At 39.8% G+C, this 26,127-nt stretch overlaps 2 protein-coding genes across 3 annotated transcripts; both read right to left on the minus strand.

Annotated features, from left to right (window-relative positions):
- Window positions 1-9,263: 9,263 nt before the first annotated feature.
- Window positions 9,264-11,645, minus strand: LOC124150587 (solute carrier family 23 member 1-like). Of its 2 annotated transcripts, XM_046522524.2 has the most exons (4): window positions 11,524-11,645; window positions 10,429-10,702; window positions 9,981-10,076; window positions 9,264-9,689 (listed from the first exon to the last, which is right to left on the minus strand). In XM_046522524.2, exons 1-4 carry the CDS (start codon window positions 11,536-11,538, stop codon window positions 9,451-9,453), a joined length of 624 nt encoding a protein of 207 aa, XP_046378480.2. In that variant the 5' UTR covers window positions 11,539-11,645; the 3' UTR covers window positions 9,264-9,450. The 2 variants fall into 2 exon arrangements, with proteins under 2 accessions (XP_046378480.2, XP_048244620.1); XM_048388663.1 differs by having other exon boundaries at window positions 10,429-11,645.
- Window positions 11,633-24,130, minus strand: LOC124150570 (solute carrier family 23 member 2-like). The gene is made up of 8 exons (XM_048388633.1): window positions 23,122-24,130; window positions 19,344-19,501; window positions 18,825-18,919; window positions 17,914-18,014; window positions 17,412-17,593; window positions 16,330-16,465; window positions 13,204-13,360; window positions 11,633-11,763 (listed from the first exon to the last, which is right to left on the minus strand). Exons 1-8 carry the CDS (start codon window positions 23,248-23,250, stop codon window positions 11,633-11,635), a joined length of 1,089 nt encoding a protein of 362 aa, XP_048244590.1. The 5' UTR covers window positions 23,251-24,130.
- Window positions 24,131-26,127: the final 1,997 nt, after the last annotated feature.

A 26,127-nucleotide genomic window follows, 5' to 3' on the forward strand; every position in this document is an offset into this window, starting at 1 on the left:
TTTCGACATCAGCTACATTGTAACAATCCTCTACTATGTACATGAAGTTAATAATTCAGTTCTTCTCTATGCTAGTTTGCGAGATATGTAACGCTTCCTCTTGTTCATCAAGCCCACTGTGTATAACTACCTTCTTAGCCTCCACAAATAACAACAATGAAGCTCAATAGTCCAACATGTTCCATAATGTATATAAGCTATTATACAAAAGTATATCACTCGCAAAAAAGGAAAAGTATATTGCGCTTTTATTGATTTTCGAAAAGCATTTGATATGGTTGATAGGAGTAAGTTAATGTATATTTTATTGCAAAATGGTATTCATGGCAAGTTTTTATGTATTATCCAGAGTATGTATAATCATGTGAAAGCAACTGTCACATACGATTATGGCAAGAAAATTACTGAGTATTTTGATAGTTCATGTGGGGTAAGACAAGGTTGTACTCTTAGTCCAGTACTGTTTTCTTTGTTTATCAACGAATTAGTCATATGTTTGGAAAGTAAATTCCAGGATGGTGTTTTTATCTCAGAGGAAATGTTAAATATAATTGCCCTGTTGTTTGCCGACGATTTAATACTTGTTGCAGACAGTGTATTAAAATTACAAAAGCGTCTTGATGAATTATATTTATACTCTGATAAATGGGGTATGGATATTAATACTGAAGAGAGTAAAATTATTGTGTTTAAAATGGGAGGACCCTTGTCAAAAAATGAGAAATGGTATTATAACGGTGAACGTATGAATACGGTTAATGCCTATAAATATTTGGGACTTGTTTTCACTCCCAAATTAATTTGGACTAAGGCCTGTAAAACTCTATGTGAGCAAGCAAGCAAAGCACTTTGGTCAGTTAAATCGTTGATAAGACGTTATGACATTTCGGTTACGGAAGCATTCTTTATATTTGATAAAAAATTGTTCCGATATTAATGTATGGTGCTGAGATTTGGGGATACCAAAAATGGAATACGATTGAAATTGTTCACCGCAAATTTTGTAAATTTTTACTTCACACGGGCTACAGGACTGCAAATGCAGTAGCCTATGGTGAATGTGGTAGGTATCCACTTCATACTTTTTATTATGTAAAATGCATTAAATATTGGTTTAAGATTTTGCAAATGAGTCCAAACAGATACCCATACCAGTGTTATAAAATGTTATTATCCATTGCTGATAGAAAACGTCCTAACTGGGCATCGCATATCAGACTTTTGCTAAGTCATTATGGTTTTGGGGATGTAGTCCGGCAGAGAGGACAAAATCCAAGAATTGGGGGATAAAGTTTTTTTTATTGCTGGATTTGTTTAAGTACACATTCTAGGTTATGAAATTGACTGATGACACTCTGTCATCTTTGGGCATTTTAAAATATTCAAGATGGCCGCCAAGATGGCCGCTAAAACATGAAAATATCTCTTCCGTGCTAATTGTATGGAATATGGGACTACTTTTGGTGCATATCACTATTGTTTTGCCTTCAACATATTAGAATATGTTATTCTTAATGAAATAGTTTCATTTGGAAATGTAATTAATCAAAATAAAAGGCAATATTGTCTATGAAAGCCCCCAAATCAGTATATATCGTTATATATACATTTGTTATTATATTATTCAGTGTCAACTGGGATGCTTGTGAATTTTCTAACGATTGTTAATGTTCTATAGTTACAAAATAAGATAAATTCCCACTGCATTTTGAAATCAAATTATAAAAAACAATAAAGATAAATAAAAATAATAGTAACCTCAAAAGAGGTGCAAATAAAGCAAAACCTATTATGTCTGTTATACACATGGTTATGTTAAATTGTGTTAAATACTTTTAAGAAATTCATGCCAAAACAAACTGGGCCAAAAAAGATTGGGCCAACTTTTTTGGAAAAAAAGAATGGAACAATTAATGACTGGTCCCTTTCAATGGCTGCCTCAAAGCTTGAACTTGACATCTCAGCATGCACTGCAAACACGAAAACGACGTTTTTTTCCGTATATGGTCATCGGACGGAAAAACGACTAAAAATTCATTAAAATTGATTAATTGGTTAGCGTCTAGAAAGTGTCCGGAAAAGCGTCGAGTTTTTCAAGCGTAAAATGGACGGAAAAACGATGCTTTTTGCTCCGCCTTGTACAACTGTTAACGGCCAATCAGATGGCGCTGGTCCCCCGACGCACGTGATGCCCAAGGCTTCTTTTCGGAAGCATTAGGTTTCGTATTTCTGGCATGCCTTGCTCTAGTATCTGTCGCGCGCAGTGCAGCGAGATTTGCTGATTAGTCAGTTTTAGGATATGTAACATGGTAATGGAATTCAGACACGCGCCAAGAAGTCAAACCAAACCATGCTACCAAGTTTATTGAGATAACATATCCCTCCGCTATGCACAGTTACCCCTATCGGATAATGGGTTGTGTTTCATTTGGTTATAACAGTAACTAATTTTGTAATGTGAAGTTTACACGATATACGGCTTTTCCATAGGACGAGAGGTGGGTCACGTGACGTTTATCAGGTGACTGTATTCTTGAAATTACGTAAACACTGACTACTTCCACATTCCTGGGGAAAACCCTGGGAATTCCCAAGTACGAATTCATACAGAAGCGTTGTTTTTCATCATTTAGACCCTTTAATTTTGAACGTAGCGTCTTAGCATACTCTGGGATAAGTCATAGAGTTTGGTTGCATGCCCGTTCAAGGATACCCATCCTAGAGAAAAAAAACAAACCCAAAAATCCAAACTATCGTAGTGACAATCTACAGCAATCTATGAGTTTACCTTAGTATCTATTTGACACATCTTTACAATCACCTTTCAATGATCGGCCAATTGATCAGTGATGACAAAGGCTTGAAAACGCCACAGGTTAATTAACAACTTCGGAAATATCTCCCGTCACGTTTATCGTGTCGGCCATTTTGTACTTGATGTAAATGTATTACAACGCTCTGTCATTGTGATTGACTTACTGAGGTAGTTCTTAACGGACCTTCTCATCTAATGAGGATATTTTTTGGAATACATTTCTTGTAAACAAACTAAAACAGATGTTCCTCGCTTTGGGGGGAACTATTTTATTCCGGAATGGCCTATTAAAGCTAATAGTAAGTCAAGGCACAATGCGTGTATATGATCTGTTATTATATGTGTTTAACAAATACGGTTTTGGGCGTTAATAAAATACACTGACGCAAGTATATTCTAATCAAATCAATTGGATAATTGAATATGCTTTATTTTACATATTACATAACATCACTACACAAACTTTGGACAGTTGAAGTAACACACTACGGTGATCGCATTAAACACCACTTTGAACAGTATTTTAGTTATATCACGGTGTATCAGACTGATGTGGGATAAAAATCTGAAGTGGTTCAGGCCATCCAACGGGTGTTCGCGAAAGGTGAGCGTATACTGCCATACAGGTGGCACCCGTCACAAACACATGCAAGGACAAGTCAATTGTTCACCTGAACAAAGCACGGAAACACACAATGATGCCCGTCCTCACTATTACCGAGCATGTAAATTATATTGTCCGTCAAAAACATGGACGAGTATAAGCAATATGTTCCTACAGGTAATACATGTCATATATTTGACAAAATGTATTGGCTCAGAGCATTATTGTTCATCACAGCGTATAGACTCGGCATGCAGATGAACTCATCAGCGCATTTTTACACTTTATCTTTTAACTGGCATGTTAAACTTCTATTTCATAACTCAGTTTTATTTGCACGGATCACTATTGAATCTTGGAAGGGACATTGTCGCGTTGTCGTATTGCCGCATTGACACTTTACAAAAACAAGCAAAACGTGTCGAAATTAACCAAAGCGCGACAATTCGACAACGCGATATTTTGGCCATTTGTCGCATTGTCGCGTTGTCGCATTGTCGCATTGTCGCTCTTTGAATAATCTTTTTCTATATTTTACAAAAGGGCGACAATGCCGTAACGCGACATTTTTCAATGTCAAAATATGTCTCGTTGTCGCATTGTCGCCCCATCACAAATATGTATAAAAGGCGTAAAGTTCAGTTCATGTTAGTTAGGAAGCGGTAACCAAGTTATATCTGTCGTAGAAGTTCAACTTGATACATGTACGTCTTGAATTGAAAACACAAGTCCGTCCGCGAGTCCATAACGTTTTATGGTGAACTCTTATCTATAAGTGCTTTGTGTTCAACTCCCGGTTTCAAACACGTTGTACCTCATCAACAATCCACATTCCTCTAGTGCAGTGATAGTCCGGAAGATCTTACTCTTGACCGTATCAGATAACTGACGAGTGCACGCCTGACCTGTGACCTCATTACACCCCCCATGAGGTGTTTGCAGAAGGGAGAGGGGCAGGAAATGTGTGCTCCAGCCCAGCGCGGAGCTCGCGACACACTGTATACTGCATGTTGTATACAGTATATTGCAGTTGATATACTGTATACTGCATGTGATACTGATTTGCGGAAAAGCTGCAACTTTCAAGATTCAATTTGCATTTATTTCATATACAACAGACCGCCGTCATATATCACTGGAATGCTGCTGAGAGCGGCGTTAAAACAACTTGTTTTCATAATGGAGCGCTGCAGTCATTTAAAATGGAACCGTATACATGTGTTGTACCAACTCAATCACTCTGTTTCGAATATTCAGCAGCAAAAATATATAATAACCAGCTGTGAGGAGAGATATAAGATTTTTATAAGCAGTCAAATATGGATGATAAAGGACCCCTCACTGATTAGGTTCTTGTTTACTTAAGAGCAGAGTTGGCCATGTTAGATGATATAACGGTGTCCTCCCAGATCGCCTAATTTCTCCCCACAAGGTACCAAAATACAATCAGGTGATGTGGGTATGCCATGCCTGGATGAGATTTATAATTAGGTAATGTGGGTAGTTGGACCAGTCCACTTTACTGAATGAAGGGATGACAAGACAGCCAGAGATACATAGTTTTACATATTTTAATCAACAATATATTATAACAAGAAGCCTCTATCAAAAACTATTGTCTCTTGTTGAATTAGCATTAGATAAGGTTGAGAAATAATTTGGAAAGTGTGTCGTCTCCTACATCAGCTGGCGCCATCACAAATCGTCAATCACCCACTGACCCATAGCCCCGACAGCTGAATGTCCTGCTATTTTTCTCAAATTAAACTACCAGCGGCGGTATTGATTTAAACATATTTTATTTCGGAAAACCAAATGGATTAGGCACAAGTGACACACTTACGAGGCCTTCTCCTATTACATTGTAGCTCCAGTGTCTGCTTCAACCAACTCACTAACCGTGTTATTGATGATGAGGAAGAAACCTAAACTGATTGTATGTATGTGAAGAAAACCTTGAGCCAATATTCATTTTTGAAAGTTCAGAATAATCAATTATCCTTAAAAAGAATGCCGTGCTTGTTGACTTTATAATGTTTCGACAGGCATTTTGCAAGTTATCTTGCTTATTTAAGAATCAAATAATGTTTTAAATGATACCAGTTCATTTAGAATACCATATTCTAATTAGTTGAAAGCAAAATATTAGTGATTTGCTCCAAAAGTGGTATCATATTCCATACTGTTAGCAAGGAAGCGATATTTTCATGTTTTGGCGGCCATCTTGTCGGCCATCTTGAATATTTCAAAATGCCCAAAGATGACAGAGTGTCATCAGTCAGTTTCATAATCTAGAGTACATCATTAAACAAATCCAGCAATAAAAAAAACTTTATCCCCTAATTCTGGGTTGGGGGAAAATATTCATTTCTCTGCCGGACTAATGTATGGGCTGCACAAGGCGTTGGCAATGCAGAATTATTTGTACATATGTTCAGCGAAAGAGTTAAAGATTGTTCGTTTCAAGATTGGCATGCATCTCTAGGCAGCAAGACCCTCTCATTCTATAAACTGCATAAATCTAATATCGTTTGTGAAAAATATTTATCAAATATTGAGCATTGTGAATATAGAAGGCTAATAACCAAATTTAGATGTGGACAGAATACTCTTGGTATTCAACTTATACGTAGGGGTGTTGCTAATATTGAGGAGGATGCCGTCTTATGTAAACACTGTCATGTAATTGAGGATGAACTTCATGTTATGTACAACTGTCCTCTTTATGCAAGTCGGCGGGAAATGTATATCCCAAAGACAGTTAATCATAATTATTTTTGTTTAGAAAGACTCTGTCAAGTATCCAACAACGATGCAATGATAAATTTTGCAAAATTCCTAATGTACGTGTTCTCAACACACACACAAAAAAAGTATCAATTAGGTAACTCTTAGATAAATAAAATGTAAATGTATTTTGTACAATGGGTCAAATGGCCTTATACAAATAAATCTGTCTGTCTGTCTATAAAAAACAGATCAGACTTCCTATCGCCTTCCTTCTCCAACATTGATGGCTCAATACACATCCCTGACAAGTCTAAAGTGTACATTTGAAATAGGACGACAGACATCTTCGGTTTTCTCAGAAGAACAGAGTGTTGAATACAGTTTAACATACACTTGAGAAACTTTGATTCACAGATGTAGAAATATTTTAAATAACACTGGATGTTTGATTTCATCAAAAGGTTTGAAGAGTCTACATGTATCAATAGGCAGCAAAATGTTTCATTCTTCTTAGATAAATGTGTATAAATCATTGCTTGAAGGGCATATCGATCAAAAGTAATCAGAAAGCCAATTCCCTTTCATATTTGATCACATGAGGTACAAGGTAGGGAGACCAGTGAAACTGCCTCATCTTTTTCATATTTAGGTGTATTCATAAAGATTTAGGGCGACGAAAAACTATCCACGTGACTGTATTTTGAAGATTGCAAAGAGTTCCATATGACTGTTGTTGAAACGTTGTTTGATCAGGATGGCACCTTTCAAGGACTTAGTAAAACATTCAAAAATCCGGAGGGCACTTTCAATTAACTCACTCAAGTATTTATACCTTTTAGTGCATACTAAAATTATATGACTCAAACGACTGAATGCTTCTCTATCTGGTTATACAAGGCGATGCATAGCTTGGCTCCTGCATACTGACTGGACCTGAAAGTATCATACAAGCCTGCATGTTCTCTCAGATCAAAAGATCAACATCTGCTAGTGGTGCCAAAGTCACGTACCAAAACATGGCGACAGGTCATTTGAACACGCGGGGCCAATGCTATGGAACAATCGGCCACAAGATATCCGAGAAACAAACTTTAAAAAGACATTCAAAACTTGTCTCTTCAAGAGAGCCTTTGACTAGATAAGATGGTCTAAGAGCATTTGAACATATGTTAGTTGGAACATGCACTATAAAAATTTAATTTAATGATTAATTAATTAATGTTTATCGCTATGTTTAGACGCTGAGCGTTTCTTGTTGGTGCGATGTGTTACTTGATACTGTGTTGTCTGTTGGTTTCTATTATTAATAGAACGGAATGAGGAATACGTATCTTTACTGTGGTAATCTGTCATTTTGTATGTCCCGGATGATATCTTAAATCATTTCGTTATGACAAGGGAAACAACTCACTATCGAGCCAAGAAAAGTAGGCTTGAAATTGAAAGGGAGGAAAATATGATATAGGCTAGTGGACACTCATGCCACGGGAAGATGGGTTAATGTGATGTCTAATATAATTTGGGCTAAACACACATCATGTGCTGCTCCTTGGGTTTTAAAATTGTATTTGTCATCCACAGGTGTGAGAGCTAGAGAGTTACGAAGCTTGCTGAAATGTTCTGACTATGAAGGGTGTTTAGGTCACACTTAACACTCTGGGCAGCAGCGTTCCAGAGGGGATGAGACAGCCTCGAAGATTATCCAAGCTCAGGAAGACCTTCTCTTGATTCCATTAATGACCATCTTCATGACAAATACGATATCACAAGTCAACCACAAGTCCAATAGTCAATACAGTAGGTCTCGATCCTGAGAGAGTTGAGAACAGACCGAAGAATGAACTGCGAATCAGATCGCTTCGTGTGAATTAACGTCTTTTAAAGACTGACCCAGCTGATGTGTAACCATAGATGGGTCTTAGGTTTACCAATATCAGCACAAGACTAACCAACAGTAAAAGTAATGGAAACATCGGACGTATCCAAAGAAGGAAAGATCTTCCAGCTGTCAATGGAATGGCTTTGTTTTTCTGGGATTCCAAAGGAAAGACCGAAAGGTCAGACCAAGGTGTTATCCCAAAAATAAAACATGTTACATTGACCAATGTTATGCTAAGCTGCTCAGGCAACACTGTGCGGATCGGCTATCGAGGACGTATAACACCACCAAGGAAGCCTTCTTAATCCAGGCACTCCAGCATCGTTGGCAAAGGTGTGCTGACCTCAAAGGGGATTATACACAAAATAATAGGCAACAAACTCCAACAAAGCAAAACCATCATTGTGAGGATGAGAACACAGCCACTCCCCGTGTCAGGAATTGCGGCATGTAAACTTTTTCCGTTTCGCAAAAATCATTCTCGAGATAACACTGCCTTGGCGGATATATTTTCGCATTTTCATATGAGATTTAATTAGGATGATCAAACTTTTTGTATATGATTTTTAATCTTTCATATTGACACTAAAGGTCGAACTGGACTGGCATATCCCTGGAATATTCAGGAATGTTCTACTGCCGCTAGACTAGTGAGGGCACTGTGAAGACATTTCCAGTAACTACGCTCGTAGATGGACTGAATATATATGGGGACAAGAGCATACCTTTCGCCTCACTCACACATTTCGTCTCTCTCACACATTTCATCACACAGTCACATCTGAGAATACACCAAGACCAGCTTTCGTGTGAAGTCCACCCTGATTCCCTGCCAAGGACCATCTCGGAAGCTTGATCACTGTTGCCGCTGGGTGAATATGCTATTATCACTGACTTTTGCTATTACCACTGTATTTTTGTATTTGTCACTGACCACTGCAATCTTATTATAATTATATACTGTCATTGACTATTGTACAACCACTCGATTGTGTACTGCCACTGTAATTGCTGTGCAGTAATTTGCGTTGATTTGTAAACCTAGTTAATTTGGTAATACAATTGTTAATCGCATACTATGTTTTGGTTGTTTGTTGATTTCACACGAAGTTTACGTACAGATTCTGGGAACAACTTGGGAATCAACACATGACAGTATGCATAGTTTCACAACTGCATGTGGCTATGTTTATTTACTAGATTAACTAAATACAAAATACTTCAATTTACTCCAATATTCGTATATTAATGAAACAAGAGAAGATTTTAAATTGACTCCTTCATTCAGGGACAAAACAATCTTATGTAGAGAAGTGCTCTCTCAAAGCCAACCCCAACCACCATAAACCCGAATTTGAAATTCATCTTACAAAAATCAAAACACAAACATGAACATGAAAGCTTTCCAATTTAAAAAAATAGCTAATCACTGTGACTGAAGATGATCATCGGAATGTTGGCGTTTTCGACGGTGCCACCAATATGCTTATCATACGCCGGCATGAACGGCAGTTGTGAGCAACACGGCAGATACTGATAGAGGGCAGTTGTCCAGCTCCAGTCATAGGTTGTAGAGTTAGAGTTGTCATCCATGCCGCTTGTAACTTCGTTCTGACATGCACGTACCTGCCACGCATCTATTCCTCTGTCTTTCCTGGACCCTGGGGAAGATACTAGTTTTCTTATCATTCACAATATTGGTGGATGATACATTTGCCTGCATATGAAATGACATATTTGAAAGTAGATTATGGTAGAGATTAGAGATTTCTTCTGATTATGCAAATGCTTTTTTGTGGCATATATTTATTAAAACCGAACACATGTGTAATGATGTGTAATTAGGCAAAGGTGAGACTTCCTTGCACCTCACATCTGTTGATCCATGTTTCAAAATTGTCATCTGGGATGATATGAGTTAGTACTGATCTTGATGTACAATGTATACGTACCTCTTGTGGTATTGTCCAGTATTATTGCAATTACACCTCCAAGAAACATAGGAGTTCCAAGAGCTACTTTCAGGACGCTATCTGCTTCTTTGCTTCCTTGAAGTGGAAACGAAGACATGCACATTTCTTACAATTACAATTAGGATGTTCATTGATGAATGATATAGCCGAACACCACTACTTTATCAATGAATTATTGCTCAATTACTAACGTTTGCCAAGAATTGATATATCAAATACACGTACATGCAAGTATACTAAAGTGTATGCAGACTGTTAAGTTGTTATTGTACCACGACGTTTCTCTGGCTACAACACTACATTCTGCGAGGTTTCAAATTACAGTAACCAACTTTAATTGAAATAGCTGATTTGAAGATCGACCCAGTATCTCTCAATTGGCAATTGTAGCCAATCGGGTCGACCAGGTTAAACATCATGTCTGTACCTGTGTTGATTACATCCGGGTACCTGTCGATCCATTCCGGGACAAGGATGCCTACAAAGAACGCCAGTCCGAGGATGAGAAGGTTCCTTGGCGAGTTGAGATTGACATATTGCAGAGTGGACAGACCTAACGACACCAACATCCCGTAGATAACTGCCAGGGCGCCTCCTAGTGCCGGATCGGGGATGGTTGCCAGGACTGCACCGAACTTCCCCACGACTGAGAACAGGACCATGATGACTCCAGCACAGAGCAGGATGTACCTGTTGGCAGTCTTTGAGGGACAGAAAGGTTTTGCAGAATACGGAGCATACAGGTACACGTGTATACAGAGAGAAAACGACATGCTCACGAGATGTAAGATATTTATATCCTGATAACATCCGTGCGTTTGGTATGATGTTGACATCAGCGTACATCAGTGTAAGCACATCAGCTTGACCTGCAAACACTATTTCTCTGTATTGGATCTCTGTGAATTTATTCAGGTAACAAGAGGAATATAACTGGCATTGTACAATCGACTCTGCTTTTGGCAGAGGTTATAATGAATATCAGTGTATCTGATAACTTCCACACATAAACTATATAACTTTTTCCCATTTCCTAAATTATGTAGATCCTGTGGCACACAAAGCGCTCTTATTATTCCTTGCTTTTAACCAAATCCCTCAGTAACATCCCACCTACCCTCTGTATTTCAAGGGGGCACGAGGGGCCTAGTCGTCTGAGGCACCGCGATACGCTGTGCAGAGTTACGTCCCTTGGAAACACCAGAAACGTATGATCATTGATTCGAATCCCGGTTCACCCCGATTATGGTTCGAGGTTTGTTATCATAATACCCCTGCTCGTGGCTTTCATTAAAGTGGTAAACGTCAGTGAGCTGTTACACTTCGGTCAGAGAGCTGTAACACCTCGGTCAGAGAGCTCTATCTTTTCGGTCCCACATTAAGCTGACACGCCGTGGTGTAACTTGAATACTGTTCAAAGCGGCGTTAAACCCCTCACTCACATATTCCATATTTCAAATGCGGTTGGTATAATAGCGACATGAGCACATCGAGATATTAACCCTTCTGTAAATTTACTCACCTTGGTAAGTGTCATTGCGGCAATGTTTACACTGTACGAAGTTGTGGCACTACCGACACCCACAGCACCAGATATAAGACCTCCAATCCCTTCCAATAGAATGCCCCTGTTAACCGCGTTGTAAGGAGCATGCCTTGGCAGCAGCATAGTAATCACCAACCGATTCAATCAGTGATGCGAAAAATGTTGCCATGAATCCAATGCAAAGAGCTAAATTGAAGGAGGGCAGTCCAAATTGACCTGAAAACAATAATTTGGATGATCAAGAATTGTTTCTATTTGTCACAAAACTCCGTATGTGCTACGAGGCATTCGTCCTGTTCATCATCAGCAACTCATTTCATAGAAGGCAAGCGATGACCATACGTTTGTCAAATCCAGTACTGCGAAATGCAAAACCGAAAAATGTACCTATAAGTAATAGTTTTATCATATATAGAGGATATTATATTTGTGTTCATGTCTTACTAAGTATGTTTACGACACGAGTGTCTAAATTCCGGTATTTCCCGAGTGAGAGCGGGTGTCGTAAACATAGAATGAACTGAACACGAATATAATGTTCTATTTATTACCGAAGATTTATCGAATGGTGTCAACAATTTTCTAACGTTGACTCTAACGTGACGTCATTCAGACCTCACGTCACAATAAGATTCGAATGACGTCAACAATGCCGTCCGGATGACAGAAACAATACACTGTTGTCTCGTGACGTGATATGACCCAAGGGTAATAATATTAGTTATGGTGTCTTTAGTTGCCGTATAAGGCTTCAAATTATTCTGCTATTCTACTATAACACCGCAAAGGCAACGGAAGACACCATAACGAATTCAGAATGCCGAAATGGGTTTTTTTTTATCGCACGTCATGTCCAAAAGAAAACTTGACACTTACAACCGGTATAAATGACAGGAACAGTACATATATATATTTCAGATACAACGCTTAAAAACACAAACGTTAACAATGAGTTATATATAATGCATTAAATGTTAACGTTTAAACAAGTATTATAGCTAAAATGGATAGAATTATTATAAAAATGCCCAATGTTATCAGAAATCTGCGGACCACTGATACCAGTGCGATTTTCCCTAACGACGGGCTGCTATCTATTCAGGCGTCATTGGCGTCATGCTTATTTTTTTGTGGCGTCATCCTATATCCTATATTACGTTCTATGACGTTGCTATTTGTAAATCCATTGTTCTCTGTAATATTTATTAATAAAGTCACATACGTGGTTTCTTTAAACATCAATGTCTTTGCAGCTCACAAATAATGATATTAAAACACAAAACAGTGTCGAATAACTAATATCTGTATCAGAATTGTCATGTGAAATATGTGAGGTGGGTGTTGGAAAATCCAAAATGGCTATAACTGACCGTATACGGTCTTATATAAGGCCAGTAAGAACTACCTTGGAATTTTACTGACGGTATACGAGCTAAAATGAGGTTAGTAGTTCTGCTCTCTGATTGGCCAATCTCACTTTGAGGCATAAAATACCATATTGGACCTATGTAAGTTTAAAAAATTTAAAATGGTCGTGATATCTTCTATCCACTAAGGTTATACATTTATATTGTCGCTTTTTGCTGCACACTTCTGTTCTGTAAACATTCTACTGTTCCAACATCCGATATTGCATTGTTGATTTTATGTTATTACCTGGATACGGAAGATAGAACCAGGGTGACATATGTATCAGTTTTGATTTAGCATCTGCCCGTGCTCGAAAGCGGGGATGATCTGGATCCGAAGGGAATACGTTAGTGTATGTTAGAATCCCCGATATCGCCCACACTGCCAGGATACTCATCAGAACCTGTAACATTGACATAACAAACTTACAGGATATCACACACGCTTTCATTTAATATCAAGCTTTGGTTGCGAGTATTCTTTTCAATTTGCCTGAGGTTGATATGTGAACATTTCAATTTAATGCCAACACAATAAGGGCAATAGCAAGATAGTTGTACATTCAAAGTTGTTTATTTATTATTATTTACAGATTAAAATGAAAAATGAGGCAAAGAGGGTTTGGGTGATACTGGTTTGGGCGGTCAGGCTGGAAAGGCTCATCATCAGCTCAGAGCCCTTGCCCCGTCTACACGCAGCCCAGACAGCGAATGGGACTTCTCCCAGGAAGCGCTGCCTAGTCAAACCCACCCAGAACTTTTCGGAGAATGTGAAGACTCCCAAACACTGCAGCCTTCTGCATTACCAAGATTGGCAGAAGGGCTGTATTCCTGGTAGCAAACCCGGGTACTCTCCCAATGTCAGTCAACAGATTTGGAGATACCAAACCTTAGGCACCGAGAACAATGGGGAGTCGGACAACTTGGTACTTGGGATGCAAGTGTGACATTTCGAAAGCGAGGTCCGCATACTTGCCATGTTTTTCCTCAATCTTGTCAATCACATTAGTGTCAAAAGGGACAGAGAATAATTATTCAATGATATAAATGATTTCATTGGATTTGACAAAAAAGGACAAGATCAAGTTCATTGGCCTGGATAGGTCTGAGGCTGTAAACGGGCCTATTCCAAAGAATTTTGTATTCATCATTTTCCATGACACCCTCTACATATTCTGGGTCGTATCATGGATGGACGAGCATTGCGAGGATGGTAATAAGATGATCAGTAATAAAATGATCGAGCCACACCATCATGTCGCTTAAGATACTGTGTTTGTACTAACTCGGGGCATCCACTGACAATGCGTTGGGCAGTCTAATTAAATTCATTACATAGTCTACATTTCATATTTACATTTTGATGCAAAATCACACATTGACGGTTTCGAGTGGGAAGTGACAATCAAAAAACAGAAACCGCATTATCGGTGGTTCGAGAAGGGAGCTAACACCGTTTACCTAATCGAAAGTTCGAGGTGGGCCCACATTCGAAACTAAACGCACTTGTTGTTTAGAATGTGTACTACGTTAACAAACCCGCATTACGAACTGCTATTTTGTCTATTTAAAATAAGTATTATGACTTATAATTGGATTAGAATGTACAAATGCGATGACAATACAGCAGAACACACTTCTACGAACATCGCCAAACTAGGTTCGAACAAGTTCTCGGAAAAGTTTGAGGCTTGTATCATGTCCGAGATCAATTCAAGTGTAGACATATTTTCAGGCTTATATCGCCACTAAAACTAATGATTAGATTGATGTGTTATACCGGAAAAAGTAGAATGAGTGGTAATGCCTCTGTAAATTTAATTTGAAGTAGATCTAAGTTTCTTGCTTTGTAACTATTTTTGCAAAACTAGTGTGGTCAGCTATGATGGCGTTATTCAAACTTCAAAGACTTTGTGTGCCTTTCGTGGAATTAACGTCACACAAAATTTTTTTTAAAGATATTTCCCATCAATATTACAAAATGAGAATAATATATAATGTCACATACCCATGCAAAGTAATGACAAATGTGAGCCCACTAGCCTAAATGACTTAGTCAACCCAATGAAGCCCACCTGTTTCGATCACTATAAGACGAGAACAATGTGGGCCAACATTTTATAAACTGGTTATAAGTAAGCCAAGCTAATGAAGCTTAGCGATTTTTAAATGTGGTCCCTCCTGGTGCAATCACTATGACGGAAGAACAACAGATATAGCTCCCGTTTGAAATTAGAGTGACCTCCCTTTCCCAATATGAGCAACTGATAATGCGCTTTCGCCCTGTTTCACCTTTCAGGCTAGGCGACTTCATACAAGCGAAGGACTCTGCCCGTTACGGCAAGCATGGGGTTGCTGAAGACCTATACTCTTCCCGGATATTTTCGGGTCTAAATTCAAAGTATTCAGTGTAAGGTTTTATCTTGCTCATAAGAGAACCTCAAGTAGTTTTGCAGCGTACTGGCCGTATGCTTCGGGGGAATAGTGTTTAGTACCGCACCTAGGGCTAGTCAAATTTTTAACAGCTATCTGTAGTCGTGGTCTACGCGTTATTGCTCATTTCTGTAGAACGGAAAAGGGGGCCTTGTGACTGGGTATTGTCGCATGCAACATAAGAGAATGGTTGTGTACTGGGCTATTTCTCATATTCACTGCATATGCGGATTACATAGTCCAGACCTCCCTTTTGAAACAGGATTTTGTTATTGGAGCTCTCCCTTTTAAAATGTTGGATCCGCCCTTTCATTCCACAGTCAAAAGTGTCACCACAAGTCACGGTCTCGCCCCATTTGTGAGATACCTTCAATTGACACAACAATGTATCTCATTTTGTCGACAATACTGTTTAAGAATTGCATTCAGTAAAACTTTCAGTCTAATTTATATTTGAACGAAACCACATTGAAGGAAAACCAAATGGTAGAAAGATGCCTGAAACAGTGGGCTACTCGTTTTTCTCCATGTAACAGAAACCAGGGCAGTCCGACACCAACACAAATAATAAGGACCGCTTGCCGTAATTGGTCGCTGTAGTATGAGGCGTGACGGAAGCGCATTGTAGAAGAGGAAAACAGTGATTGAGTTGGGTTTAACGCCGCTTTTAACAATATTCAAGTTATATCACGGCGTGTCAGCTTAATGTGGGAGGAAAGCCCGAAGTGATGCAGGTCTCAGACGTTTACCACGTTGGTGAAACCCACGAGCACGGGTATGGTACTGACAAACCTAGAAACATAATCGGGGCGAACTGGAATTCGAACCCACAATCATAGGTTTCTGGCGTGCCCAAGAGACGCAACTCTGCACAGCGAATCGCGGCGCCTTAGACGACTGGGCCAACCGTGCCCCCAGTAGAGGAAAACATGAAACACACCGGTAACAGCTGAAACAGACGCACTCCTCGTAACTTCCCGTTGCTTTTGCCTCTGTTCTTACAGTTTGCCCGAGTTGGTACCGGTATCTTCACATGGCCGAGATACAAGGCGAACACTACAACCAATACCGATCCGCTGAAAAGCACAATAATCGACAGTTTAAAGTTCTGTTAATGATATAACACAATGTTCCGTCAATATGTGTCACACTTGTAATGTACTGTACATAATGTAATGTTACTATATACTATACATACAGTACTTAAAGGAAGATAATATGTCCATATCAGTAATATGAAGAATTGGGCGATCCTTAACTTCTTTTGAGTAGTATATATGACGTAATATTTATTGCGATTCCTAAAACCATGATCCTGGCTCTATTGCTGAGATCTATTGCTGACGTAACATCAACTGTTATCTTAAACGCTATCGTTGCCTTGTATCATCATTAGCAATATGGAAGAATATCGACCTACCGTTTGTACGGAACTACTGATAACTCGATATGTTATTCATAACGTTAATTAAATTGGCTTCAACGTATGTGTTTGTTGTTATGAATGGAAAGTAAAGGTGTTGTGCTATTTCTAACCTCGTGTCTCGATATATCCAACACATGGCCATTGTGGTTTATGCGTTATGTAAGATGTATTCATGCTTATTATATACAAAGGACACTGCTTAAATAAATATTGTGATTATGGCTAATTTCTCACTTATCTAATTCTAAATTTTATAACAACACAAATAAAATAGGTATATAGTTATCGTTTTTGGAATAGAGGTGATTCAACCTACGGACTGATTTGTGTTTTAGTGTTTGTGACATTAAAATATATATATAAATTATACTTAAACTACATGTACAAGTACATGACAAAGGTATCAATAACTATGGTTAATATTTCAAATTGAACAGAATTACACGATTATTCCTAGGATAAATAGAATCATTTATTGTACTCCCAGGATAACAATGGTTCAGACGAACTGTGTCAATAAATGTAAGTCATTAGCAATAATTACGAAGATAGTTTCTCCAGATACAGTGTACAATGTCCTTTCGGACATTCCTTACGTCAGAGATAGCTCCCACGAGGATTTTGAATATCGGATTGGTATTTTATACAGAGAGAGGCCAATGAGCGCAATGGTAGGGGCGACGGTGATTGGTCCAACAAAACGGAGGAGACGTCCCACCAACCCAGTTCCACCAATCAGGATCTCTACCAGAGACGCAGCCATGATGCTGCCGGATAGCTACAAACAGAAAAACAAAGTAGAAACCCCAGAAAAAACTGACAATATATGCAGAAATATACCGAACAAATACATCAAGATTAATATTGGTTAGTACATTAAGTTACATTACGAATCTGCTTCGGGTAAATTTCAGGTATCATTTTTACTGGAAGGCTATTGACCTTCCCCAAAAAGTGAAATGTAATCACGTTTCCTACATGTTTTAAAAGAAACACAATTATAGCATTACAAAAGTTAAGTTCGATGTCACTATTTTCGCACAAGAAATTGCCGTTGGGATTTCAGGATCAACATCAATAGTCTTTTTTTAACGGCACCTGTTGAAGTTTTTCGTCCTGGGTCAGAAGGATTGGATTGGTAGTGGCAGATGACATATTTGGTGATGTTGTAGTGTTGTTTCCATACATTGGTGCGGTTACTGAAACAGGAGAAGCATGTATGGAATTGCCACGAGGATTAATGTGGGCGATTCTGACACGTACCCGAATTACCGACGGTTTTATCAGATTCGGTAAATAAATGGAATGGAAAAATATATGAAGATCGAAAGTTCCAGATGAAACCCAATGGGAAGTTATTGTAATTTACAGCAAAGACAGGAAGTAAAACAGATAGTTAAGGAGAATTGTATCATCAACTGATACACGTAGCCACCGAATTACCGTTACCCAAATCGATATTTTTTGTCGTGATGTGTTTTTGGCATTGATCATGCCATTTTATAGTTAACAGATCGATTTGAAGCAAAACCCATGTAAGGAACTATTGATATGGATTTGGAAGTAACGGTAACTCTATTACCACTTGGCTATAACGGTGAAGAAGAAAAAGCAGTGCGGAAACACAAAACTTAAGTCTTCGATACTTGAAATAGAATCACGAAATACTGCGATGATTAATTAACGAAGATAATTGCATGTATGCTAATAGTTATACTGCGAAAACAAGCTATTACGCCGATAAGGAATATTACTTACATTAATGACAAATATTTCAAAGTGCACTTTTAAAGAAATATTCATTTTGCTAGCGATAAACATCATCATTGAGTTTTGATGCATGTCTTTGACGTTTACCCCGAAACACGATCATATGTGAATATCGGTATTGAGAATATCCCATTGAATATACACAAATACTTCGGTTAACACCATAAGCTTGCAATCACTAGGTATGACCTTGAGTCTCTTGTTTCTGACGACAAAAAAAGAAACTTAAGGTAAACTACCGTGAACACTATCCACACATTTCCAACTGTCGCTCTTTTGAACTGCAAGTATGACAGGCAGGAAAACGGACGATGGGCCTTGTAGAATAGGCAGTCTGAATAAAAAATACATGACATAACCATTTTACTGACTTTAGGAAGTTGAAAGCACGTTAATTTAACTTTCCATTTCAACAAACAATAATTGTTTTAACACCTTCACTTATCTATCATTACAAATGATGTTGAAACATACGGCTTCGTTATATCAGGAATTAAATGTCTGAATCCATTACTGGACATGTTGTGGATATTGACATATTACTGTTGGCGTGATAACACATGCTCATTTAAGAATTACAAACTTGTAAACCATGCATTCAGTTTACAAGTTGGACAAGGACCAGACCGTTGGAGTCTGCTCTGCATATACATGAGGTACAAAGCCTGCAACTGCATAATTGAAACAACTGCTATGAGAGAATGCATACACGGTGTAGATGCATCTAAAGTCGAGCACCCCCAGAAATAATTCCATACCGAACGCCCAATGCGGTCTGAAGTATTGTGCAGACACCACACATGAACAGTGATGACGAGAACAACGTTGTTCTTATCGGACTGTCGTACTCGGCGCAGATCCCATCAGCCACAATGAATGGTATTGCCAGTGACGCCGGTATACACATCAAGATGTGCTGTGAATAAATGAATTTCATGAAATATACTGTGGGAAAATAAACGTTCATGTGCACCATATAATAATCACATAATTTGAAAAATAACTGCCATGTTTTTTTCAGAATCGTGCATGATAAACACGTGTACAAAGGTTTTGGCGTGAGTACACATCTTGCACGTGCATCTCAGACATGAGTAATCGTATTCGTTACACATTCACAGTAAATCACAGAGTAAATCGTTGAAGTGTTCTAACTGTGAAAAGCAACTTTGATGACTGACAAACCTCGTAAACCTATCTGAAAAACAATGACCCACAGCATCCCTGGCATAAGTCCGATTAGTTCAAGGACTGTGAGGAATCGATTATAAGACCATAGCATCCAACCACGTCGTCCAGTTTTAGTCCACTTTTGCTGACACTTTATCAAACTACACGCATGGCATGGACAAGACAACATCTAAGATTCAGGTTACAGGACTAGTGGGTTTGTCATCCTCACATATGAGTCCAGGTTTCATCTTCACAGCAGAGATGGTCGTGTGTTGTTAACGTTCTACACTCGGTGGTTGGAGCGTAATGGTGTGGGAGGCTTCACTACAACAGGACCCCTCTGCTGGTCATCGATGGCGCATTTACACGTGTACGGAACCGTTCCTTCAGATCCAGGGACATGATTTCACATTACAGCAGGGCAATGGTCGTCCTCGCGTTGCACGTGTTGTCCCAGACTTCCCTGGAAAAAAGAACGTCCCCTGGCCAACTGTTTAGCCCGTTCCGTCTCTCACCGAAGTGAGTGAGTGAGTTGGGTTTAACGCCGCGTTTAACAGTATTCCAGATATATCACGGTGTGTCAGCTTAATGTGGGAAGAAAGCCCGAAGTGATGCAGGTCTCAGACGTTTATCACTTCGTCGAAACCCACGAGCACGGGTATGGTGCTGACAAACCTAGAAACATGATCGGGGCGAATCGGGATTCGAACCCACAATCATAGGTTTCTGGCGTGCCCAAGGGACGCAACTCTGCACAGCGAATCTCGGCGCCTCAGACGACTGGGCCACCCGTGCCCCCCGTTCCTTCAGACCCAGGGACATGATTTCACATTACGGCAGGACAATGGTCGTCCTCGTGTTGCACGTGTTGTCACAGGCTTCCAACAACAGAACGACCCCTGGCCAGCTGTTTCGCCAGATCCGTCTCCCATCGAACGTGTGTGAGATGAAGTGAACATCGTTTGTGCCAACGTTCAAACTAACCAGTGACGCTGGTCCCACAATCCTTCCTCACTCATCTTGTGTCGTCCATGTGGCACCGTTGTCACGCTTGTGTCACTGCTAACATTCACATTGGGATTATGTCCCACATCCTTGCCTCGTTTACGAAAGCTGCGGAATAACTTGTTTTCATCAAGAGTCTTGACGTGCTTCACAAGAGGATTATCAGACAAAAAAATGTGTGCAAAAGTGCATAATATAATTTTATAATGAAAAATCTCCGCGTTAATCAAACCACGCCCTCCCATTATATAAGACAGGGTGGAGGGATCTATTATCTGACATGATTCTTCGTGTGAGTTTGTCAATACCCTGAAATTCCAACAGAATGCGAAAGGACGGATAAGCATAACATGTGTGGCTTTAAACGTATTGCGAGCCTTCAGGTCTGAACTCTTAAGTCCACATAAAATGGGTATTCTAGAGTTTGTCTCTAATCTGCATCCAATTGCGTGGATCGATGCTCATGATATTAATCAATGGATTGTCTTGTCCAGACACGATTATTTACAGACCGCCGTCATATAGCTGTAATATTGCTGCGTGCGGCGTTAAACAACAAACCAACCAACCAACCCTAAGTATGTGAAGGCTGTACCTTCCACGAGTCACCAAAGTAAACTGACCGATCCTCTCTCTCCTACCTTGCACGGTTCATATAAAGTATGTTGCATTTGTCCAGCCCAAAGGACATGCTAACATCATTAGAAAGGGGAAAGAAAAGCTTCCTCGCCGTCGCTAAATGTTCAAGTTAGTGCAATGAATGTTCTGTGTACACAATAACTACGTTAAATCGCCTCATTCGAAATATAAAACAATAAAAAAGGTATGGTTGTGAACTTCTATCATAGGAATCCGATCCCCCCCCCCCCCACACACACACACACACACACTCGTGCATGCACGTCGCTATGTCAGTGCAATAATCTTGAACGCGACGTTAAACGCAATTTCACCTCACCTCACCTTACAGTCATTTCACAGGAATCCGTTCTGAATAACAAAATAAAAATCAGTTAAAAACTATTTGTATAATAATAAGCTATCTCGCCGACATTTACGGTCATATAGATTGGCGCTTTCATGTTCATATTCCCACCCATAGAACAGCTTCAGAGTAACTACAGAATCCCCTTTGTAATGATAATTTAATTGCTTTGCAGTTCTTCAATCTGGCGAAATTGCACGGTGTTCTGCGGAAAATGAAAGAAGCCATTGTTTGGGAGGTAATAACGTCGTTCGTTCAACCGAATGAATGTTACAAGTGTGTCTTTGGTTCACATGTACTATTTTCTTTTAATTCCTAAGTGTAAGCGCTATCTAGGTGAGGTGAAATGGGGTTTAACGTCGCGTCCAAGATTATTGCACTTATATAGCGACGGGCATGTACTTGTCTGTGTGTGGCTTCTTGTACTAGTCCGGACTGATGCCGATTTATAGTGCTAGCTCACTGAGATACCATGCCGCAGTTTAACATGAATACCCCACTCAGACACAATATACTGACTCCGAGCCGACCAGTCCTTGTTTTAGCCCCTTAATGCCGAGCGCCAGACAGGGTAACAACAAGTACCATTTTTAAACGTCTTTTGGTATGACGCGGCCGGGGATCGAACCCCGGACCTTCCGCTCTCCGGGTGGACGCTCTACCACTAGACCACGGAGGCGGTCCGTAAGCGCTCTCTAAGCCATATAGGATAATACGCTTTACTGTCGCGTCAGTTAATTTGTAATGGATCGTAATGGCGTACGCTTACAGACTTATTAAATATGTCATACGCAAAATGCCTCTTGTTCTTTGTTCAACCTTTATGACAATGACACATCAATTAGGACTGATCGATGCTGACTTTCTGACAGATATTCTACCCAAAACCGTTGCTGCTAAAAATTCAGACAGCTTCAGAAACTCTGAAAACATCAGTGTTCCTCTCACAAGACTAAGACATTCGTGTGGATCCTTTTACCGATCGTCTATCCGATTGTGGAACGCTATTCCGTTATCAGATCGAAATTCTACGATTTCTTGTTTTACAAATTCTTTACAAAAGCACCACACACGTCACCTGCGTAGTTCGCATATCGAAAAAGAAAATATGATATCTTACACACAAAACTGTTAAACTGGGACACATGTTAAACTGGGACATGGTATATTAGTGGGCTAGCACTATAAATCGGCATCAGTCTGGACTAGAACAAGCAGCCACACACAAACGTGCACGTACAAAGTTAATGTAACACAGTTAAACAACTGTGGATAGTGCAACACACATGTCGGTTACCTCTGCATGTACGCAAACAAACATGTATGCTATATTGTATATGTCACGTGGTCACGGGGAAATATATATGACTTACCTGTAGGGCTGCAGTAATCGTGATTGAAAGTGGAGGAGGTTTCGCCAGTGTATAACGCAGCGTTGTTTCCAGGGCATTACCGTTGTCTGGAATCTGCTCAACTTCGTCATCGGTTTCCTCAATCTGCATTGCTGTCAGATGCTCGGCAGGCTATCTGGTGTTGGGTGTCTCACTTTACTTTCCAGGAGTCGTCTCAACACTCGTGTAGCTCACTTTTTAAAAACAAAAAACAAAAAACATCTCTCAATATGACGGTACCTCTGATCCACTTTACTTGCCAGATAAAATCTGACAAAAAGGGTACCTTAGTTCACCACACGGCAGTTCACCACACAAGGGCACCTCAGGTCAGTTCACCACACTAGGGCACCTCACGGCAGTTCACCACACAAGGGCACCTCAGGTCAATTCACCACACAAGGGCACCTCACGTCAGTTCACCACACAAGGGCACCTCAGGTCAGTTCACCACACAAGGGCACCTCACGGCAGTTCACCACACAAGGGCACCTCACGTCAGTTCACCACACAAGGACTCCTTACGTCAGTTCACCGCACTAGGGCACATCACGGCAGTTTACCACACAAGGGCACCTCACGTCAGTTCACCAAACTAGGGCACCTCACGGCAGTTCACCACACAAGAGCACCTCACGTCAGTTCACCACCAAGGGCACATCACGTCAGTTCACCACACTAGGGCACCTCACGGCAGACCACCACACAAGGGCACCTCACGGCAGTTTACAACACAGGGACCTCGTCGCTTCTCCGCACTAGGGCACCTCTTACCAGTCTTCCATACCAGAGAAGCCCTCGCCAGTTGTCAAGAATTCTTTTCACAACAAGGTTATGCAGAAAGATTCACAACTGTATTGAACTGTCCCAGTGACACTCTACCCACGAGCATACCTTCCTAGTATCCTCAAGATGTGTTGTAAGACTTGTGCTGGGGCATCCCACCTTAGTTGCTTTCAGAAGCACAGAACATCGCTGAACTTCTGAGGCTAGTGAGTTTGCACTCTTATCTGCGTTCAGCCTATTCAGCTATTCATATCACTTTCTATTCATCGTTACATTACAGTGCTCGCGTTCCATTTCAAAACTTTTGTTTTCCGTAGGATTAAATTTCATGCACAGGGATGTTGTAATATGCCCGGGCTTTAATATAATATCAGTTTTATTACTACAACTTCCGTTCATATTGTAATATATGAATGTTTCTCGCAGGAAATATATTTTGCATTTTAACACAATGTAATGTAATGTAAATTCAAAAGACAAATGTTTCTTTATCCTACCGAGTATTTAAGAATGTCTTTTTCAAGTACCTTATGCCAGCAATAGGTATTTTACTCCCGTTTCCTAAGGTTCATGGGAAGTATTATGAAAAATAAAACTGTTGTAAATGTTGTTTTAAGTTTAATTTGCGGTTTATAAGTTAGAAAATACACTTTCCCTCGGATTAATATGATATTTTAAACCCTTATCCGCAGATGCGCGTTTAAAATGTCATAAAAATTCAAGGACGTGCTTTACCCAGCACTTGCCACACGTTAACTGATTTACGATGACCTTAGCGTTGCCAGTGCACAGAGGGTGCGGTACTCTGGTTCAAGGTGGCGACATCGACAAAGTTCATTAGATTCGTTTTCTTCATTCAATCATGAATAAATGTTTGAGGAATATAATTAACTGGACATTAATACTTTAAATCATTACATATATCTTCGACTGTTGATTTCAATATTTTACAGGCATTAAATAGAAAAGGTACAATGGCAGCCATGTAAACCTCTCATAGTTGTGTGTGTTGTATCAATTCAAAGAACTATTGTCTTTCGCCTTCTCCTTGCAGCCATTCGTATCATAACTGAGGTTGCATTATATGCGCTTTATTTCCGGCACAGTAGGTTAATCTGGTTAATCTAGTCAATCCTGGTTGCTAAAAATGTGGTGACATTGTTGACTCAAATTTTGGTGATCGGACGCTCGTAGTATTTCCTATAATTGTTTGGATGTAAAGGTAAAGGTACCAAGTCGGACTGATCGGTACACGGAGGTAAAAACTGGATCCCACACAATCGCATTTAGTGTAGACTATCAACATTGATTATATAAACACACAGTGCATGAAGGGTACACAACGTACGTGATCTAGACTACCAGTTGTCGGCCTTTCGGTTTTTGTGGAAGCCTCGGTGGCTGCGTAGATAAGATCGCTGACTTTATGTGCTAGCGATTAGGGGCCTCACTCTGACAGTGTGGTCCGAATCCCGGATGGGTCTCAACCCAACAAAGTATGAGAATCAGTACTTTACTAAGAAAGTGTTATGTCAAATGGATGAACGTTTGATAAAATTATGCTTTTAAATTTATGCAAATGTACTTTCCCATCGATGATACGGGTAACATGCATTGATTGCACGAGCATATGCAGGCATTGATTTAAACTGACGGCCAAAAACTTTTCAACTTAAAATATAGATAACAAGAATTTAAAAACACAAGTCCAAACTAAAGCAATGCAAAACACATCGCCAAAACACAACAATGCTCCATGGAAAAAGTGAAGCACGTCCACGGCACATTTTTGTGTGTAGAAAATGCGAAAAAGTGAAAAACCCGTTTGTGCAGTCGAAGCTACGCGCGTAATAATAGTATATAAATTATACAGACGGCATGTCAGGCGCTCACAGCGACATGTAGGAAGCGAATACCTTCACCACTGAAATGTCACACCATTTGATTGCTCCCGTGTTGCTGTAACTAACCTTATGCAACATTATAGGCAAACCGGGCAGACATCAGACATGCCAAGAACAGGCAGACTCAGGGTAACTACACCCATTGAAGACCGTTACTTGCGTATTTTGCATCTCAGTAATCGATTCCTGTCAGTGACGTCATCAGCAACGAATGCCTCAGGACATATGGTTAGCCGACAGACAGTGGCCAGGTGACTCATGGCTCAATGAATTAAGACTTATAGACCTTTAAAGAGGA

This window comes from Haliotis rufescens, unplaced genomic scaffold, assembly GCF_023055435.1.
Source record: "Haliotis rufescens isolate VD_foot unplaced genomic scaffold, xgHalRufe1.0.p SCAF_75, whole genome shotgun sequence".
In the NCBI taxonomy this organism is placed as follows: Eukaryota; Metazoa; Mollusca; class Gastropoda; order Lepetellida; family Haliotidae; genus Haliotis; species Haliotis rufescens.

What these genes read in the sequence shown, in the direction of transcription:
- LOC124150587 (XM_048388663.1), bottom strand. Translation starts at nt 10,837, where the DNA reads ATGTCAACATCATACCAAACGCACGGATGTTATCAGGATATAAATATC. An exon ending in CCCGGATGTAATCAACACAG is followed by an intron (nt 10,077 to 10,428) that starts GTACAGACATGA and finishes TTCCACTTCAAG; the next exon opens with GAAGCAAAGAAGCAGATAGC. An exon ending in ACTGGACAATACCACAAGAG is followed by an intron (nt 9,690 to 9,980) that starts GTACGTATACAT and finishes TATCTTCCCCAG; the next exon opens with GGTCCAGGAAAGACAGAGGA.
- LOC124150570 (XM_048388633.1), bottom strand. Translation starts at nt 23,250, where the DNA reads ATGCAGATTGAGGAAACCGATGACGAAGTTGAGCAGATTCCAGACAAC. An exon ending in TCGTGGGAGCTATCTCTGAC is followed by an intron (nt 16,466 to 17,411) that starts GTAAGGAATGTC and finishes TGTGCTTTTCAG; the next exon opens with CGGATCGGTATTGGTTGTAG. An exon ending in GTCTGTTTCAGCTGTTACCG is followed by an intron (nt 13,361 to 16,329) that starts GTGTGTTTCATG and finishes TCAATGTTACAG; the next exon opens with GTTCTGATGAGTATCCTGGC.